This window comes from Ornithorhynchus anatinus, chromosome 7, assembly GCF_004115215.2.
Source record: "Ornithorhynchus anatinus isolate Pmale09 chromosome 7, mOrnAna1.pri.v4, whole genome shotgun sequence".
Lineage (NCBI taxonomy): Eukaryota > Metazoa > Chordata > Mammalia > Monotremata > Ornithorhynchidae > Ornithorhynchus > Ornithorhynchus anatinus.
In genome coordinates this window covers 20,565,332-20,586,813 of record NC_041734.1, presented here as the reverse complement: position 1 = coordinate 20,586,813, position 21,482 = coordinate 20,565,332, and the positions used below count along the sequence as shown (strand labels likewise).

The following is a 21,482-nucleotide window of genomic DNA, read 5'->3' as shown; positions in this document are numbered from 1 at the left end:
AGCCCAAAGTCAGTCAGCCAGTGGTGTTTATTGAGCTCTTGGTGCCGAGCACTTTCTTAACTACTCGGGAGAGTACAATCTAATATAACAAAACACATTCCCTGCCCACAGTGAGCTTAGCACACAGTAAGACCAAGCCAAATTACCACACTTACGATTCACATGATTATATTGAGATTGTCCCCATCTGCTCCCAAATCCCCTCTTCCAATTTTCCAAATTCCCTCGCTGGGCCTCACCACGGAAATTTCTCAGAAAAAGACCACTATATTTACCAAACGTGGGAGCTAACTTTTCATTATGGACCTGGAGATGAAGAGACGGGGGATTCAGCGGTTGAGGACTAGGCGGAAAACATACTTTTGCCAAAGCCCTGGTCTCTGTTGTGATCCACCCATCTACAATACTCTGGTATCGTCCATGATTCTCACAGGCCCCTTATTGAAAAGCGTCAGGCCTGGTGAGGCTGCAAGGATTAGTGGACTGCAGTCTTAACTCCTTGGGAACATAATTTATGTGCAACATGAAAAGGCCTTCATATTTTAGGACATCGTGGCCGAGTGGCTATGGTGCAGGCCTGGGAGATAGAAGGCCCTGAGTTCTGATCCCGGCTCTGCCACCTGTGTGCTTTGTGACCTTGGGCAAGTCACTTAACATCTCTGTGCCTTAATTACCTCGTCTGTAAAAGAGGATTCAAACTGTGAACCCCATGTGGAATGGGCTGTGTCCAACTGACCACCCCAGTGCTTGGTACAGTGCCTGGCACCTAGTAAATGCTTAACAGGCAACATTAAAAAAAGCCGTCAGTGGCAGCGGTCCAGCGAAAACAAAGCTCCACAAAGTGGTTTGGCCTCTCCAGACCTCATGAGTTCAGAAAATTGGAGCTGTGTTTTATCACAATGTTGAATAAGTCCTGTAACTCTATCCCCAAGCCCCCATGTCTTAGTTTTCCCATCTGTAGCAGAATTATATTTATTGGGCTGGGTTCCTATGAGTGCAATAAAATGTACAAGTACAACAGAAGCACAAAACATGTTCCCTTCCCACAAGAAACTTATACTCCAGTGGGTGGACAGGCATAAACACATTTATAAAAAAGTGGAATCTACAGAGATTGGATGTTCAAATCTCTCTCTCTCTCTCTCTCTCTCTTTATATATACACACCTCCTCCGCTAGCCTGTAAGCTCATTGTGGGCAGGGAATGTGTCTGCTTACTGTCATACTGTACTCTCCCAAGCACTTAGAAGCCTGGTCTGCCCACAGTAAGCACTCAATAAATACAATTGAATGAATATACATATGTATGTGTATGTATATATAATCTAGAGCGGGAGGCAGACAATATAAATAAATGAATTACAGATATGTACATAAGTGCTGAGGGAAGGGTGAATAAAGTGACTATATATAAATTTTATATATAAACACATATATATGCACACAAATGCTGAGAGGTAAGAGTAGTTATAAGAAAAATCTTAAATTAGCATCTGGAGTTTACTGCTCATAGATATAACTGGACATGTGTAAGACATACAAGGTTCTCACTAATACTCTGCCACCAGGAAAATAAACTTAAGGCAACGGGATGGGACATTGGAGTGACAGTAAACTCAATTTGAGCAGGGAACGTGTCTGCCGGCTGTCATACTGTGCTCTACCAAGTGCTCTGCACACAGTAAGCATTCAATAACTGCCACTGTTGATGCTGATGATGACTGCTAGGGACTGAAGATTCCAGTACTGATCACCAGTAAAGTTCTGACCTTTAAACTGGCATATTAACAGTAGCTGCCACAGAATCAATATTATCAGAAGAGGAATACCTGTGGACTCCATGACACAACCGCAGAGGATTTTTTTTTACTTTAATTTTTACACTAATTGAGCACTTTCTCCTTGCACGGCATTTGAGCGTATAGGAAGATGATGTAACTGAGGATTGTTAACTGAGAATTGTCACAAGGAACTTGCAGTCTAGAGTAGGGAAAATGAACAGTTAAATATGAAAGGCAAAATATGGGAACATCACCCTCTTTCCTCTGTCCCTTCTCCTTTTCCCTCTTTATCTTCAGTCCCTACCCTAATTATTTACCCAGCCCTTGCACCTACTCTTGCCCATCCTTTGATCCAGAGGTGGGGTGGAGTTCGGGCACTAGATTGGCAGGTGTTGCTCCCGGGAGACGGAACAAAGAGGGTAGGACGTCAAGTCCCTATAAAAGCATCGTGGCCCTTGACACTTCTGAGCTAGGACTGGGTTCCCTGTTTCCTCCTCCCATGCTCCATTGATTGATTGATGGTATTTATTGAGCACTTATGTGCAGAGCACTATACTGTGCTCCTAGGAGAGTACAGTATCACAGAGTTGTCTTCCGTCAATGGGTTTTCAGTGTAGAGGGGGAGACGGGCATCCATATAAACAAATAAATTACAGATATGGACCTAAGTGCTGTGGGCTGAGCGGGCAGTGATTAGAAGAACAATAATAATAATAATGGTATTTGTTAAGCGCTTACTATGTGTCGAGCACTGTTCTAAGCGCTGGGGTAGTTACAGGATAATCAGGTTGTCCCACGTGAGGCTCACAGCTAATCCCCATTTTACAGATGAGGTAACTGAGGCACAGAGGAAGTGAAATGACTTGGCCACAGTCACACAGCTGACAAGAGGCAGAGCCAGGGTTCGAACCCATGACCTCTGACTCCCAAGCCTGGGCTCTTTCCACTGAGCCACACTGCTTCTCAAGAAGAAGCAAATCGAAGTGCAAGGGAGATGCAGAAGGGAATGGGAGAAGAGAAAATGCGGGCTTAGTTGGGAAAGGCCTCTTGGAAGAGATGTGCCTTTAATAAGGCTTTGAAGGTGGGGAGAGTCATTGTCTGTCTGATATCAGGAGGGAAGGAGTCCCAGGCCAGAGGTGTGGGATGTGGGCGAAGGGGTCGGTGGTGAGATAGTCGAGATGGAGGTACGGTGAGAAAGTTGGCATTAGTGGAGCAAAGTGTACGGACTGCATTGTAGCAAGAGAGTAGCGAGGTGAGGTACTAGGGGTCAAGGTGACTGAGTGTTTTAAAGTCAGTGATGAAGAGTATCTGTTGATCTGGAGAGAGAAGAGCAACCACTCCTGCTTCAATAGGGGTGTCTGTCATCTGAGCTGGCAAAGAGACCCCAGTGTTTTCTGCTTCTTAACAGGAAGCATAAGATTAGTTCAGTGTTAAAGTCAGAAAGGTTCAACACCAGCCTGACCACAAGCCAAGGCCTTTGATGCTATGCAAAGTGATATTCCTTCCAAGGAAGAGAAAACAAATCCTCGGCAAGCCAAGGCAACTTCAGGAGAGACTGAACTGGAGAGGTCAGGGTGGAAAGCAAGGCAACAGAATTTATTGCCACATGACAAATATAGGATTTCCAAAGCGACATTTAAAGCTCTATCACAAGAGTCTCTGAAGGCCCAACACCTTGAGATATAAAGGATTGGGAGTTACTTCAGTTGTATTTATTGTGTGCTTTCTGTGTGCAGAGCACTGTACTAAGATCTTGGGAGTGTACAATATAACAGAGTTTGAAGGAGTGGGGAGTGGTGGTCTGTCAGATGGGAAGGGGGAAGAAGTTCCCGGCCAGAGGTAAGATGAGAGCAAGGGGTCAATGGTGAGACAGACGAGATCAAGCTACAGTGAGTCGGTTGGCTTTAGAGGAGCAAAGTGAGGTTGCTGGTTTGTAGAGGAAATCCTGGGTACTGAAGATGATGGTGGAGATGATGGTGATGACTTAGATGTTGAGATTTCTGAGACACTTAAGAACATGTCTCATTTCCCCTGGAAAACCATCTCTCCTCAAAAGCTGATATTGATGAAGAAATTCCACTTTACTACATTGGTAGTCATAGACATTTGAAGTATTTGAGAACTCTGAGCTGTCAACCCAAAACTTATGATTAGAGGAAACATCTCTAAGTTGTGAAACGTCACTAAGGGGAGGTCATCATCTAGAACATAATATAAGGCACTGGAAAGACAACAATATAGATGAGGAAGACGGACAGGACAGGACACTTATGTGAGCAGCAGTTATCAGGACAACTTTGGCAATGAGAGTGATCCAAGCCCCGCAAAAAGGTGGGTGACTGAAAGAAAGAGGACAGAAACAGTCTTTTAAAGATGTTTTCAAGTTTGATCCAAAAACTCCAACATCAGTAGAGTATCCTGAAAGGCACCCTTTCATGGCTTTTGTCTTTTTCCCCTTGTGCCTCAGCTAATGCATCCTGTCAACATTGAATGGGCAGGCTCAGTCAGTTCTAGACCCGAAGGCCTTTCATCCCTTGGGAAGGGTTTTCTGGTGGGGTTCTGCCTCCCTCTCTTTTATGGTTTTTATTTTCCTGAGCTAAAACCACCACAGCTGTGGAGAGGGTCAGGTTTTTGTTGCCCTCTGTAAAACGGGAAGGGAGTTGGGGAGGGGTATTCGCCTGTCGATTAGGAAGCTGAGGAGACTGAGAGAGAGCCCTGGCTCTTTAGGAATGAAAAGAAATCAATAAGGATGCATTAAGTGAGGACATGGCCAGACCCCTTCAGGACAGCGACTTGAGCATGGAGGCCGAAATCTCAGAGGACGCACACCGAACCGTTTCTTGATTAACCCTCTCAAGTGGATTTGTATAAAGGAGCAGAGCCATTTGGTAGCAGGAGGCTTTTTGCATCTGTTGAAGGGCAAGCCTACCTCCTGAACTTGAGCAGCTTGCTGTGTCAGCATGATGTAATGGGGTTATTTATAGATCGGGAATAAGAGCGACGCATTGCGAGGAATAATCCTGAGTAACTCAATTAATTGCAGTTTTCAGCCTCCGATCTTCCCATCTGCAGGCATTTAGAACGGTAGCTGCTTTAGATTTCACTGAGAGGAGAGGGCCGGTCCTCTGTGGAACCAACCAAGAAATTATTAACATTTTGCTATCTGGAAGGTGATACTTCACTGCCCTTTCATTAATTAGGATGCAGCGGAGAGATGAAGATAAGCTCAGGTGTCAGATGGGATTGTTCTTGCCCTTTCAGTTTTGTCTCTTTTTTTTTATCCTTGTATCCATACACTCCCAGGCTATTTTATTTGATTCAGAAGCAAATACGTGATCTGCTACGCAAAGCCTATCAGCTTAACAGGAGGATCAGTTTCTACTTGCCCTCCACAAACACAACCCCAAGTTTGGAGGAGCGAAGGAGAATCTATTGTTAGAGCTTCCTTAAGAAGCATCTGAGGCCAGGATCATAGCGACACTGGAGATAGGGTCGTTGAGTGTTGTAACCTCTGTTGTGTTTGCTTCTGGGTGTGTCATACTTAAAGGAGAAATAGTGTCTTTTTTCAAATAGCTGCAATTCATAAGTCTTCAGATGGTCCTTTTGCAAAGACAAATATAACCATTCTTGAGTGAGCTGTTTTAACGAAGAAAAACGGTAGTTTGAGGAAGGTTTCAGATGTTTCAGGTTAGTGTGGTAGCCATGGATTTTAGGGGTAGAACTGTACTCTCAAAGGTGTGAGGTACGGAACTGTCTATCATTTCATTCCCACTAAAATATACGTGTTCCTGTGTGACAACTTGAGGGATGGGAAGCTCACTGTGGGTGGGGGACGAGTCTGCTGACTTATACTCTCCCAAGTGCTTAATACAGTGCTCAGTAAATTTGATTGAATGATGACAAGACTGTGCACATAGGAACAACTCGGCATCCTGGAAAAAGTATAAGTATGGCCTCTCTCATTGGCTTAGTGGATAGAGGAGGGGCCTGGGAGTCGGAAAGACCTGGGTTCTAATCCTGGCGCCACCATAGGTCTGCCTGTGACCTTGGGGAAGTCACTTCACTTCTCTGTGTCTCAGTTACCTCATCTGTAAAATGGGGATTAAGTCTGAGCCCTTTGTGGGACAGGGACTGTGCCCAACCGAGTAACCTCTTATCACCCCCAGTGCTTAGTACGGTGCCTATCAGATAGTAAGCACTTAACAAATGCCACAATTATTGTTATTATTATCACTGAAGAGTTAGGGTGATTTTCCTCGTAATCCATATGAGGAATCTTCCCTCCTCTAGGCGGTAAGCTCCTTGTGGTCAGGGCACGTGGCTACCAACTCTTATATTGACATCATCACAGTTTTAATCCTTCTAAAAGTTTAACTGCCCTGAAAAGCTTCTCAACATCCCAACCTTGCTCCACAGCGATGTGCTAAATCTCATCAGAGTTGGCAGGATCGGGTCTGAGCCATTCCCCGTCACCGTGAAGCTGGACTCTGAATTGCGAATGTGGTCTCGCCTTGTTTTCACTTGGTCTTCGCAATCCCACTTGCTGATGCAACGAGCAATCTGGAGGCTCGCGTCAGCAGAAATTTCCACAACAGGCTAGGAGCACCATTTAGAGTCTGAGTCAGTACGATCTGTTCTTGTCCAGGCTCCAAAAGCATAAGAACGAAGACATGTCGAGGATAATTGTAGTTAGAGTTCTCATTAAGCCCTTACTGTGAGCAGAGCACTAAACCGAATGCTGGGAAAGACTACTCAGGTGGGAAATAGAGTCCATGTCCCTTGTGGGGAAGGGAGGGGGGGCTGGGGGGCTCACAATCTGAAAATGAAAGTGGGGAGGGGACTGGTGACACTCAGCAAAACACTCTGGGCTGACATTGCTTGCATAACCTCAGTATTTTCACCTAATGTGCATCTGGCAAATCTCACGTGGATTTGAATGCTCTCTCTCTCGGTGACAGATTTGAATGCTGTCCCTGAATTGTGCACCTTTGGCAGGACGTTATCCGATGATGCAAGGATAAGTAAATAGGAAACTAAATTCAGAAGGTCAGTACAGTAGATCCTGAGGAAAACAGAAATGGATGCCAAGAGGACATTGAGATTTAGCCCAGACAGAAAGTCTCTAGGGGAATTGGAGTGTCGGCCCTTGCAGCAGTGAGCCTTGGACCTCATTGCCACAGTTGACCCCAGGAGCAGTTCCAACAGGGTCACCACACCTCAGGTGGCAGGACGGAAGCAAGTGGATTGACTGAAACGGCTCCATCCACCAGCTTTCACGAATACTCATCTTGTTATATCTACCTCGGTGACCCCCAGTGATCCTAGTTGTAGCAGCAGAGAAGAGAGTAGAGAAGTAGGGGCCCTCCCTCCCTAAGCCCTCATTTCCTCTTCTCCCACTCCGGCGTCACCCTGATTGGCTCCCTTTATTCACCCCTCCCTCAACCGCACAGCACTTATGTCCACATCCGTAATTCACTTATTTTTATTTATGTCTGCCTTCCCCTCTAGACTGTAAGCTCATCGTGGGCAGGGACTGTGTCTACCAATTCTGTTATATTGTTATAGCTTAGTATGGTGTTCTGCATATGGTAAGCGCTCGGTAAATAAAATTGATTGATCGACATTCATCAAGCACTGACCATGTACTGAAACCCTGGGGAGAATGCACAGACTTTCATTCCGACAGTCTTTGGCCCGCATAAGGCTCACAGTCTAATGAGGGTGAATAATCATAATAATAATACTTGTGGTATTGGTTAAGTGTTATTATGTGCCATTCCCCTCGGGGTTGAACCTGGAGAGTTTCCAGTACTCTATCGGTCTCGACTACGGGAGGGAGAGTCCCCATTTTGCAGTGAGATAACTGAGGAACAGAGAAGCAGAGTGACTTGCCCAAGGTCGGTCAGTCATATTTATTGAGCGCTGACTGTGTTCAGAGCACAGTGCTTGGCACATAGGAGGCTCGCTCTTAACAAATACCATCATTATTATTATTATTACTAAGCACTTGGAAGAGTACAATGTAACAGACACATTCCCTGCCCACTGTGAGCTTAAAGCCTCGAGGGAGAGACAGACCTGAATATAAAAAATGATAGATATGGGTATAAGTGCTGTGGGGTTGGGAGGGGCAGATGAATAAAGGGAGCGAGTCAGAGTGACACAGAAGGGAGTTGAAGAAAAGGAAAAGAGGGATCAGTCATGGACAGAAGACAAGTGGCCGAGCCGACATTAAAACCAGGTCCTTCTGACTCTCGGGCACTTGATCTGTCAACTGGGCCACACCGCTTCGCCGCTTCAATAGGTCAAATGCTGCTCAGGGAATTTCTGCTCACACTACCAGGCTGGGGCACAACTTTGGCTCCGCAGTGCCCAGCAGAAGGGGGAAGTGGTCTTCCTCCTCTTTGGATTTTGGAGTTGCAGTGGTGGAGGAGCGCTAGGCCCCAAGGGTCCGTCCTTCAGCCGAAATCTCTTCTTCAGGATCAAAGAGGTCATTTCCCACAGAGCTTCAGCTCGATTAGGAATGAATCTATCCGCCTCATTCCACTGACTTACACTCTTATAATGTCTTTCTCCCCGTCTAGACCCTAAGCTCGTGGTGGACGGGGAACGTTCCCGGTATATTGTGATGTACTCTCCCAAGCCCTTAGTACAGTGCTCTGCACACAGTAAGCCCTCAATAAATAGCATTGATTAGCTGAGCGATCGATTCTGGATATAAAGGGCCTCTGGCTCCTTGCTTAGATTCTAGACTTATTTGTGGCCAAATAAATGCTATTTACAGTATGTTTTTTTAATAAGGTGTCTTTATGAGTTAATTGTTTTTTGTTCCCTCAGTGTCAAATCAACAGTGCCTTGACTTCTTTCCACACGGCTTTGGAACTTGCCACAGATCAGAGAGAGATTCAGCATGTCTGCCTCTATGAAATTGGTAAATATGAATGTCTTATGCATCCTTTGCTTCTTAAGCCGCTAAGTCTATTAATGATATCATCAAGGTATTTTCCGTTATACCTTTCTGCTACTTTATATTCCTCCCAAGAGATTTTGTTACCCATTTTCATCTGACTGAAACAAGGTTTTCCCTAAGATATATTTTCAGTTTCAAAGGAGCTTTACAAGCTTAACTCTTTTCGTCGTGCCTGCTGCGAGACCTTGGGCAAGTCACTTAACTTTTCTATGCCTCAGCTTCTTCATCTATGAAATGGGGATGTAAAATATCTGCTGGCCCCCTTCGTAGACAGTAAACTTCATGTCTGATCTGTGTTACCTATCCCAGGGCTTGGCACATAATAAGCGCTCAGTAAGTACTATCATCAGTGTATCTTAATTTCAAGATAAGAAAAGATTATCCTAATTTTACCTAAAGAGTGACAAAATAATATAGAGTAAATTCCACAATGAGAGGGAGTCTAATCTGTAACGCTCTGCCCCGTCTCAAAGAGTGTCTGGTTAACCACCCTGTTAATCAATCAATGGTATTTTTTGAGCACATATTGTGTGCAGAGCACTCTACTAAGCGCTTGGGAGAGTACAATACAACAGAGTTAGTAGATGTGTCCCCAAGCCACAGTGAGCTGGCATATAAAGTAGCCCCAGGTCCAATTAGACTGGCTAATTTGTCTTCTATAATAAGCTCATTTCTGAATGTCAGCCCTTCTTTTGAAGTGAAGCACTTGGTGTGTTCCTGATGGCATGGTTCCTTTTAATCTCCTTGCCTCTGCAGCTCAGGTTGCTAATTAGCATGTCGGGTGATCATCTGTTGGATGTCTTGGCATTTTCAATCCTCTTGTTGTTCTTGCAGATGGGGAGAGGCAAAAGCAGCTTCTTGCTTGATACTAAAAGAGCCATACAGTCAATCATTTTGCCTGTCCCCCAAGGAAGTGGTAGAGATGAGGGAGCAAAGAGGAAAAGAAGGAGGAAGATGGGAGAAGCATCTCTTGGGAGGGGCGTGAGGGTCATGAGTTTTAGCCCCAAAAGATTTGCTAGTCACCTGGGAACTTTTCAATTTATTTCCTGTTTACAGCCAAATCCCGAATCTCCTGAAAGGAAAGCGGCTGGCAGTCAAACTTGCAAGGTTTAGAATGATTCCAGAAATGGTTGAAACATTTTATTTGGGAAAAGTTCTCTCAGTGAGCAAAGGAGGAGGATTTAACCGGGACATAAACTTCTTTGTTGATTTGCATTTTGGCAATAGCACAATAGAACCGAAGGATTTTGCAATGAAGTTGAGCAGAGTACTTCCAAACTTCAATGCCTCTTCCATCTTCCCCTTCCTCATTTTGCTTTCGAGCCAGATTAGTATTTTGTAGATGTATTTCTGAAATGATCCCAGAGGCCGAGAGCTTTAAATGTAATTCTTGTTTCTGATTGAGGTAATCTGATAATCCCCAAAGAATGGTATAGTTCTTGTCTGAGTTCTTCATTCATTCAATAGTATTTATTGAGCGCTTACTATGTGCAGAGCACTGTACTAAGCTCTTGGAATGTACAGATCGGTAACAGAGACAGTCCCTGCCCTTTGACGGGCTTACAGTCTAATCGGGAGAGACAGACAGACAAGAACAATGGCAATAAATAGAATCAAGGGGAAGAACATCTCATTAAAACAGTAGCAAATAAGTAGAATCAGGGTGATGTACACCTCATTAACAAAATAAATAGGGTAATGAGGATATATACAGTTGAACGGACGAGTACAGTGCTGAGGGGATGGGATGGGAGAGGCGGAGGAGCAGAGGGAAAGGGCGGAGAAGAGGGTTTAGCTGCGGAGAGGTGAAGGGGGGGTAGAGGGAGCAGAGGGAAAAGGGGAGCTCAGTCTGGGAAGCCCTCTTGGAGGATGTGAGCTTTAAGTAGGGTTTTGAAGAGGGGAAGAGAATTAGTTTGGCGGAGGTGAGGAGGGAGGACGTTCCAGGACCGCGGGAGGACGTGGCCCAGGGGTCGTCGGCAGGATAGGCGAGAATGGGGGACGGTGAGGAGGTGGGCGGCAGAAGAGCGGAGCGTGTAGGGTGGGCAGTAGAAAGAGAGAAGGGAGGAGAGGTAGGAAGGGGCGAGGTGATGGAGAGCCCTGAAGCCTAGAGTGAAAAGTTTTTGTTTTGTGTGGAGGTCGATAGGCAACCACTGGAGGTTTTTAAGAAGGGGAGTGACATGCCCAGAGCGTTTCTGCAGGAAGATGAGCCGGGCAGCGGAGTGAAGAATAGACTGGAGCGGGGAGAGAGAGGAAGAAGGGAGATCAGAGAGAAGGCTGACACAGTAGTCTAGCTGGGTTATTACGAGAGCCCATAGCAGTAAGGTAGCCGTTTGGGTGGAGAGGAAAGGGCGGATCTTGGCGATATTTTAAAGGTGAGACCGGCAGGTTTTGGTGACTGATCGGATGTGTGGGGTGAACGAGAGAGCCGAGTCAAAGATGACACCGAGGTCGCGGACCTGAGAGACAGGAAGGATGCTCGTACCATCCACGGTGATAGGGAAGTCAGGGAGAGGGCCGGGCTTGGGAGGGAAGATGAGAAGCTCAGTTTTGGTCATATTGAGTTTTAGGTGGCAGGCAGACATCCAGGTAGAGACGTCCTGGAGGCAGGAGGAGATACTAGCCTGAAGGGAAGGGGAGAGGACAGGGGCAGAGATGTAGATCTGTGTGTCATCTGCATAAAGATGATAGTTGAAGCCGTGAGAGCGGATGAGTTCTTGTCCGAGTCAGGTCCAGTGGGGACTGCCAGGAACAGAATCAAGACCCAGTTTCAGTTCTCATCTCTCACTCTAAATTGCTGAGGGATCTTGAGAGTCCACCACTTAATAATTATAATATTTGTTAAGTGCTTACCGTATGCCAAGCACTGTTCTAAATGCTTTGTAAGATGCAAGCTTATCCATATTGTCTCTATCCGTTGCCGAATTATACATTCCAAGTGCTCGGTACAGTGCTCTGCCCATAGTAAGTGCTCAATAAATACTATTGAATGAATTAATGAATTCAGGTACAGTTTCTGTCCCAAGTGAGGCTCAAAATCTAGAGAGGTGAAGTAGAATTTAACCCCATTTTCAGATAAGGAAACTGAGGCACAGAGAAATGAAGTGAATTGCCCAAGGTCACCCAGTCGAAAAGTGGTGGAGCCGGGATTAAAACCCAGGTCCTCTGAGTCCCAGGACCAGGATATTTCTAAAGGCCACATTGCCTCTCAGGTTATCATTTGACTGATAATTTAATAATCATGGCATTTGTTAAGCGCTTACCGTATGCCAGGCACTGTTCTAAATGCCTCGGTAGATGCAAAGTTATGCATCTGGAATCAATTCATGTCCCACGTGGGGCTTGAAATCTAGGGAGAGTGAAGTAGAATTTAATCCCCATTTTACAGATAAGGAAACTGAGGCACAGAGAGTATTGCCCAAGGTCACCCAATCAACAAGTGGTGGAGCTGGGATTAAAACCCAGGCCCTCTGAGTCCCAGGCCCAGGATCTTTCCACTAGGCCCCATTGCCTGTCAAGTTATCATTTGACTGATAATTTAATAATCATGGCATTTGTTAAGTGCTTACTGTGTGCCAGGCACTGTACTAAGTGCTGGGGTGGATTCAAACAAATCAGGTTGGACACAGTCCCTGTCCCTCATGGAGCTCACAGTCTTAATCCCCATTGTAGCGTGGCTCAGTGGAAAGAGCCTAGGCCTGGGAGTCAGAGGTCATGGGTTCGAATCCTAGCTCTGCCACTTGTCAGCTGTATGACTGTGGGCAAGTCACTTCACTTCTCCGTGCCTCAGTTACCTCATCTGTAAAATGGGGATTAACAGTGAGCCTCGCATGGGACAACCTGATTACCCCGTATCTAACCCAGCGCTTAGAACAGTTCTCGGCACATAGTAAGCGCTTAACAAATACCAACATTATTATTATTATTGTACAACTGAGGTAACTGAAGCACAGAGAAGTGAAGTGACTTGGCCAAAGTCACACAGCAGACCAGTGGTAGGGTCAGGATTAGAACCCAGGTCCTTCTGACTCCCAGGCCCATCCTAACTTCTCTGCAGCTCAGTTTTGTCATCAGTGGCATGAGATTCACCTGGTCACTCAACAGTTCGATGCTCTACATTGCTCTCAGTTAGACCTTTGGTTTAAATCTACTATTTGTGTCTACTCTGAGCATCACACTGTATTAAGCAGGTGGACCAAGGCCCAAAATATATGAATTGAAGACAATCCCACCCACCAAAAGTTTGCAATTTAGGGGTGTGAGGAGAGGGGAAGGTCAGCCCAGAACTGACAAAAAAACATGAAAGCTATCCCTTTGCCTTCCCTTCCCTCATCCCCAGTGTAATAAGAGCAAAGTCCCCGGCAATGTCAATATTTACAGAAGCAACCTCTCTGTTTTACCAGTTCCCGGAACCTGGGTGCTGGAAGAGCACAAACTAAGTGTGATGCACTTAACTAAGCCACACTCCTCCAGGGGGGAGGGGAGGAGCTGAAACCACCATTCCCCAAATGGCTTGAACTGAGCTCTAGTGGGAAGGTGGAACTTGGCCCCCGTAGGCCTGATCACCCAAGTGGCCATCCACATCGTGGTTTAGGAGCGTTAGAAACAGCATTCTCCATTGTCATTCAGGCTCCAAGAGAGACCACGTAAAGACTCTTTCAAAAACTAGAGCATTCCGTCTCGGAATCTTTCAAGCCGTCGCGCGCTTGATCGAATCCTGCAATTTTACAGTGCTGTTGGCCCCGAGCTTCGAAGTTAGATGTTTTTTGGGGGGAAAATGAATCTTTTAAGTCCCGCAGAAACGTTCACAGGGGAGCGATCCCCCGCAGCCACGTTCAGTGACATGTCTCAAGTTCTGTCGTTAGTAGTGAGTTTTCCGTGACAAGCGTTGTCTGCCTCTCAGCCGTGTCGATGCATTTTTCCTTTTAGGCTGGTGCAGTATGATAGAACTGAACTTCAAGGATGCATTTGACTCCTTCGAAAGGCTCAAGAATGAGTCCCGTTGGTCCCAGTGTTACTATGCCTACTTAACTGCAGGTGAGTACTCTCAGAGGTCGTGGGTTCTAATCCCGGCTCCGCCACTTATCTGCTCTGTGACCTTGGGCAAGTCACTTCACTTCTCTGTGCCTCAGTTCCATCCTCTTTAAAACGGGGATTAAGACTGAGCCCCACATGGGACAACCTGATTCCCTTGTCTCTACCCCAGTACTTAGAACAGTGCTTGGCACATAGTAAGCGCTTAACAAATGGCATCATTATTACATTGGTTAGTTTTTGCAGCAGTCGTTCTAGTCGATGAGAACCTGCTGCCCTCCAGCAGATTGTGGTTTCCCTGCAGAGCTGTTGGGGGGTGGGTTTGCAAGTCAGAAGGTGGCTACCTTTCTGGACCAGAAGAGCCAAATATAATGCAACCGCGAGCCGTCGTCGGCACGGTTTGAAATGCTCCCCGCCACAGCCTGGCTCAGGAGTCCCAAGAATAGCCAGATCTGGCTCCCTCACCTCAGGTTTCAAATCATGCTCCAAGTCAAGAGAGTCAGTTTGCGCAATTCAGGAAGCTCACAAAATGAGTATTTTTACAAGAACAAGTTTAAATCAGTCATTCAGTGGTACGTATGGCATCCTTAGTGTGTACAGGTTTGTTTTCGGGCACCGTGCACCATACCCCTGCCATTTCTTACAGCGTGTCAAGGAGCCACTGGTGATCTGGATGGGGCACAGATTGTTTTCAAAGAAGTTCAGAAGCTGTTCAAACGGAAAAACAATCAAATCGAGCAGTTCTCAGTTAAAAAGGTACGTGGTGGTAGGGAAGATTCAGTGCATCACGTCTACATCACTGGGGTGGGGATGACTTCGGACGGGGGCTAGAAATGTATGAAAAGCCAGTGGCTAGCCCAGTCCGTTAAGCGAGCGATGTGAAATGTCAGATGCTAGCAGAAGATGACTCCCACACCCAACACTTTACACCTCTTCCCCGAATGGAAGGATGGAGTGATGCTCAGGACACTGCCCCAGCTCAAGCAGCGCCGACCCAACCGAGAGCAAATCTACAAATATATTAAGGATTTGAAAGTGAATGAGACGTCACCTCCCTAAACCTATCATCTGCAGCATCCTTGGCATGATGTCACTGTGATATATGAACTACGTCTGGATTATTTACACACATCCTGGCGCAGTTTTAGAGGTGCATGGCGTAATTGTTTCCATCCTTTACAGGCAGAGAGGTTTCGGAAACAAACACCAACCAAAGAGCTCTGTGTGCTGGCGTCCATTGAAGTGCTGTATTTGTGGAAGGCCCTTCCTAACTGTTCTTTTCCCAACCTGCAGAGGATGAGTCAAGGTATGAGATTTTTATTTCCCTAAGTGCTCGGCACATTGCGTGTGTGTGTGGGTGTGAGAGAGATATGATGTGCATTAATGTATGTAGAGAGAGAGCTGTCCAGCTTCAAAGATGTTGCTACTGATGGCAAAAGGAAGCAGCGTGGCCTAGTGGATAAAGTTCGGGCAAGGAGTCAGAGGACCTAAGTCCTAATTTCATTTATTCATTCATTCAATCGTATTTACTGAGTGCTTCCTGTGAGCAGACTTAGCGCTTGAAAAGTACAATTCAGCAACAACCCAGCTCCACCACTTACCTGCTCCTTACTTACTACCACTCACCTTGACCTTGGGCAAGTCATGCTATGTAACCCTGGACAAGTCACTTAACTTTTCTGTGCCTCAGTTTCCTCACCTGCAAAATGAGGATCCAATACCAGTTCTCCCTCCCTCCTAGACTGTGAGCCCATGTGGGACAGGGCTGTGTATCTGGCCTGATGAACTTGTACCTACCCAGCGCTTAGAACAGGGCTTGACACATAGTAATACCATTAAAAAAAAATTGGTGTGTGCAAGTGTGGCTGATCTGAGCCATATCCTAATACCAACTTCCTGATTCCTTATCGCACTGTGAAGCGAAAGGGGTCGGCTGCATAGATTACAGTGAACAAGACTAGGCCTAGTAAACCACTCTGCTTATCTTAGCTCACTGTGGGCAGGGAACGAGTCCACCATCTCTGTTGTACTGTACTCCCCCAAGCATTTAGCACAGTGCTTTGCACACAGTAAGCGCTCAATAAATGCTGGTGATGATGGTGATGATGATGACTTCTCTACACCTATACCCCTGAGGCAGCTACACAGGTTGTGGAGTGATCGATTAAGTTTTTATGGAAGCCATATGGTCTAAGTGGAAAGAACAGGGTTCTGGGAGCCAGAGGAGCTAGGTTCTAACTGTGGTATTGGCTAAGTGCTTACTGTGTGCTAGGCACTGTGCTAAGTGCTGGGGTGGATACAAGCAATTTGGGTTGGACACAGTCCCTGTCCCACGTGGAGCTCACAGTCTCATACCAGCTCTGCTCGGGGGCTACGGGGTGACCTTGGATGAGTCATTTTAGAATATCTAATTCACTGAGAATCTTTTAGGGAAAATGAGATAAGAATCGTTAAAGCACTCTGGAAAAATAAGAGCAGCATATAATTTAAAAAAGTAATCTTATTATTAATAATCATAGTAGTGATAATAATAGTATTTTTAAGCACTTACTATGTTCCAAGCACTGTTTTAAGCACTGGGATAAATGCAAGTTAATCTGATCCCACAGGGGGCTCATAGTCTGATTAGGTGGGAGAACAGGCATTGAATCCCCATTCTGTAGATGGGGGAACTGAGGCAAGGAGAAGTGAAGTGATTTGCCCAAGGTTCAGGTAAGTAGCAGAGCAGGGTTTAGAGCCCAGGGCCTTTCACTCCCAGGCCCGGGCTCTTTCCACTAGCCCACGCTGCTTCAGCCTATTGAATTCAGTGTCTTTTTTATTAATTTTGGTAATATTTGCCAGAGCCATAGACTACTTGCTAGATTACTGATGGCGTCAGGTAGTTTTGTCCAATCGGTAAGTACCGTATAGAGGTCTTGGTACTCTACACTCCGTGAGTACTCAGTAAATACTGTTGATGATAGTGTTGGTGTGTCAGTGTCTCCAAGGGTGTGTGGGAGGTTTTCTACGGTGGAAGGGTCTCTTTGTAAGTGTTTGTGTGTGCGTGCATGCCTGGGTCAGTGCATTCAGGGAGGCGGCAATATCAAGTGCTTAAAGAGTAAAGTTCAAGCGCATAGGCGATGCATAGGAGTAAGGGAAAGGAGGGCTTAGGTGAGAGAAGGCCTCTTGGAGGAAATGTGAGTTTTGGAAGGTTTTGAAGGTAGGGAGAGTGGTGGTCTGTCATATCCGTTACCAAGACCTGCCGGTTTCACCTTTACAGTATCGCCAAGATCCGCCCTTTCCTCTCCACCCAAACGGCTATCTTACTGCTACAGGCTCTCGTAATAACCCAGCTAGACTACTGTGTCAGCCTTCTCTCTGATCTCCCTTCTTCCTCTCTCTCCCCCTCCAGTCTATTCTTCACTCCCTGCCCGGCTCATCTTCCTGCAGAAACGCTCTGGGCATGTCACTCCCTTCTTAAAAACCTCCAGTGGTTGCCTATCAACCTCCGCACAAAACAAAAACTTTTCACTCTAGGCTTCAGGGCTCTCCATCACCTCGCCCCTTCCTACCTCTCCTCCCTTCTCTCTTTCTACTGCCCACCCTACACGCTCCGCTCTTCTGCCGCCCACCTCCTCACCGTCCCCCATTCTCACCTATCCTGCCGTCGACCCCTGGGCCACGTCCTCCCGCGGTCCCGGAACGCCCACCCTCCTCACCTCCGCCAAACTGATTCTCTTCCCCTCTTCAAAACCCTACTTAAAACTCACCTCCTCCAAGAGGCCTTCCCAGACTGAGCTCCTCTTCTTCCTCTACCCCCTCTACCACCACCCCTTCACCTCTCCGCAGCTAAACCCTCTTCTACCCCTTTCCCTCTGCTCCTCCACCTCTTCCTTCCCATCCCCTCAGCACTGTACTCGTCCGCTCAACTGTATATATTTCCATTACCCTATTTATTTTGTTAATGAATTGTACATGGCCTTGATTCTATTTAGTTGCCATTGTTTTTACGAGATGTTCTTCCCCTCGACTCTATTTATTGCCATTGTTCTCATCTGTCCGTCTCCCCCGATTAGACTGTAAGCCCGTCAAACGGCAGGGACCGTCTCTATCTGTTGCCGACTTGTTAATTCCAAGCGCTTAGTACAGTGCTCTGCACATAGTAAGCGCTCAATAAATACTATTGAATGAATGAATATTTGAAGGGTGAGGGAGTTCCAGAGGTATGTGCAAGGGCTCGGCAGCAAAGGTTCCTCAAGTGCGGAAGTGTAAATTGCTGTTCATCTCTCGTCAAAGAACTAAAAAAAAGTTTTTACCGAAAACGTTACTTTTGAGTCTTACCAACAGATGTCCCCCCCCCCCTTATTTCTTCAAGCTTGTCATGAAGTTGTGGACTCCTCTGCCGTTGGATTAAAGAATCTGCTTCTTGGTGCCATACATAAATGTTTAGGGAATTCAGAAGATGCTATTCAGGTAAATTGTGAATACCTGCATTTCAGGAGAAAAGAACACTGTCTTTAAATACCTGAATCTGTTTTCCAGGCCCAAGAAAAGGGCATTAATTAAAAAGCCTCCCCCATATTCCCTTGTTCTTCGATCTCAGTAAGGAACTGCCAGCAAAGCAAGGAAGAAACTAAGGATCAGTAATTCAATACAGTTAGTGCTGAACTCCTTATGAAGTTTTACATTCTTAAACAGAAGGTATAATATTGATTTGTTTAATGTTTTAGCACATCATTAATAGCGCTAATCTGAATTGAGAGGTTGGAGTTAGAAGTGAAGAGAAAAAAAGAGGAAATCTTAGAGTAAGAAACAGGTGAGAGGGGAGGGAGAGAAAGAGAGTTATACATTTGCCTAGCCCTTGTGAGATTCCAGACTCAGAAACAGAGGTAAAAATTTTCGCAACTGAAGGCATTTGTCTCACCCACTTCTTGGGCACTTTAAAGTGGGTTCTCAGTAATTGTTTAGCAGCTGCAAAGCAGGAGCATTCACCTAGCATTCATCTCCATGCTGGGAAAAGCCAGTATTTCGATGGTGATTTTGAAGTTGAACTTACTTTCTGAGCATCGTCGAGAAAGAAACCAAGAGGCCAAGGCTCAAGGTCTGCAAAGAGTGGATTCTTCTGAGGAGATAGTGACTTTGTTACCAAGTATAAGAAAGCATTTCAAAGGCTAGTTGGGCATAGAAGTGGATGGGAAGAGGGCCTGGAAAGCTTGAACTGGTATGGAAAATTCTGGTTCCATTGTTGAATGAAATAATCATAATTAATAATTATGGTATTTGTTAAACACTTACTGTGTGCCAAGCACTGTTTTAAGCACTGGGGTAGATACAAGGTAATAATAATAATGATGGTATTTGCTAAGCGTTTACTTTATGCCAAGCACTGTTCTAAGCGCTGGGGTAGCTATAAGGTAATCAGGTTGTCCCACGTGGGGCTCACAGTCTTAATCCCCATTTTCCAGATGAGGTAACTGAGGCATAGAGAAGTGAAGTGACTTGCCCAAAGTCACACAGCTGACAGGTGGCGGAGCCGGGATTAGAACCCATGTCCTCTGACTCTCAAGCCCATGCGTAAACTGACTTAGAAAAATGTTTTTCATTTTCAGTTCTTTCAGCGAGCTGTTAAAGATGAATTGTGTCGCCAGAATAATTTATATATCCAGCCATATGCTTGCTATGAGCTCGGTTGCCTTCTGTTAGATGACCCAGAGGTAAGCTGAGTAGATGGGGTCAAAAAATGCCTGTAGCAGACCTAAAACATTCATAATGGAAATAATTGTATTTCATGAGTGATACCGGGTAAATATCTTAATTGAACCTTATTCAGAGGATTTTTTTTAGCTGCTACTTTTTGCCAGAATACTCAATCTCTCAGAATCTAGAAAGCCACATTCTCCTTCAAGCCAATCAGATACACGTCTCCTGCGAATTGAAAGAGAAAACATGTCAGTTTTGGACTGCGATACTTTTGCCGGTCTAATCTGTGGTCAGTACTGTGAAAAAAGGCTATGATTTCTTTGAAACCATATGTTTTAAGAGCCTCCTGGCAAACGCTATTTTTTTTATGGTTACTTCTCATAGCTTTTGTTAGCTCTTGTTGCTAATTCAAACATGTTCTGAATTGGAACTGAATGATTTAGAACAAGGTATTTAATTTTCGGGGCTCAGACCCTTTTTGAATTTGAAAACCTAAAGCCTAAATTAAAATAAACCATTAAATGAAATCAAAATTGCTTTCAAAAAGCTAGATTCTGAAAATGAGCTAAAAAAAATGAGATGGTATTGGCACTTTCTTTATTAAAGTGTGTTTTTTTAGTGCATTTCTGAAGGTTTGTAAGTTCTCCTGAAGCATTTTTTAGGCTCTATAATGGAAGCCAAACATTTTAAGGCAATACAATTAATATAAGAAGTGGACTTTACTAAAAATTAAAATGCTTCTGGAAGAGGCGGAGATAGCTTTTGCTCTGCGTCTTCTCTCTTTTCAACTTTGGATGTCTTTTAGATAGAATTTGAATTCTATACTGAGGTTTTAATGCCTCATGGTAATTTTAAAAGGCTGAATGTAATGAAATAGCCTTGATCATTTTGAAGGTCCTTTTTTCATTACCAGTATTTCTTCTTTAAACTAAATATATTTGACAAGGCACTTAGGTGTACCTTCATTTTTCAAATATCGGTGGCCATGGGATTTCTGAGATTAATTGCTGAAATCCTTACTTTCAAAAGTCGAAACTGAGGAACACAGTTGTTGAATGTGACATCTTCGGACCTCATGTCTACAAGCTTAATTTGATCCGTAAGAAACAAATGACTGTAGGATGCCCCATAAAATAGCAAGTCTCCATGTTAATAGCTTAAGAAACTTCCTACTTCCACATCAGTTGAGCTTTATCTCAAATCTCAGGGCAGAAGAAGATTTAAAAATTGCAGAAATGCCTCTAGAAGATGGTAGAGATGTGGTGGAATATAGAGAGCAGATTTTGAGAAAAGCATAAGTTTTCTATAATAATTGATAAGCATGTTGTTTTAAGCTCTTTCTATGTGCCAAGCACTGCACAAGCACTTAGGACAGTGTTCTGCACACAGTAAACGTTCAGTAAATACCACCGACCGATTGTTCTAAGCGCTGGGGTAGATACAAGATAATCAGGTTGAGCACAGTCCCTGTTGCCCCTGGTGCTCACAGTTAAAGTAGGAGGGAGAACAGATATTGAATCCCCATTTTACAGATGAGGGAATTGAGACCCAGAGAAGTAAAGTGACTTGCCCATGGTCATCCAACAAGCAAGTGGCAGAGCCGGGATTAGGACCCAGGTGTTCTGACTCCCAGGCCCAAGCTCTTTTTCCTAGGCCACACATCCTCACTATGTAGTATGCATTTCTTCTGTTTGGAAAGAGGAGAGAAGATGAGAATTCAATATTAAATAACCGACTCTGGTGCAGAAAAACAGAAACCCTCTCTTTCCAATAAATCAGTGATTTGATTGATTCCTATTTTTCTTCGTATTTATTAATCGGTTAAGCATTTACTTTGAGCCAAGTGTACAAAAATACAAGGTTGGTAATTCAGACACAAATCCTGACCTGGGGCACCTCACAAGCTAAAGGGGAGGAGGCTGTGGGGTGGCAAAAGATGCAGAAGGAAATAGGAGAACTTTCCAGAGTATATTATTTGGTAGAACTGACTTCATTTCATTGCAGTTTTCCTTTCTAAAATGC

General features: G+C 45.0%; 1 protein-coding gene across 2 annotated transcripts in view; it reads left to right on the top strand.

Moving 5' to 3' along the window:
* Positions 1–21,482, top strand: part of TTC39C (tetratricopeptide repeat domain 39C) — an 82,347-nt gene that overhangs the window by 57,289 nt on the left and 3,576 nt on the right. For both annotated transcript variants that reach the window (XM_029069295.2, XM_029069296.2), the window contains 6 exons: positions 8,618–8,711; positions 13,677–13,784; positions 14,428–14,537; positions 14,964–15,087; positions 18,136–18,233; positions 19,370–19,474. In XM_029069295.2, coding sequence (XP_028925128.1) covers positions 8,618–8,711; positions 13,677–13,784; positions 14,428–14,537; positions 14,964–15,087; positions 18,136–18,233; positions 19,370–19,474 — 639 coding nt within the window. The remainder of the gene's footprint in view (positions 1–8,617; positions 8,712–13,676; positions 13,785–14,427; positions 14,538–14,963; positions 15,088–18,135; positions 18,234–19,369; positions 19,475–21,482) is intronic.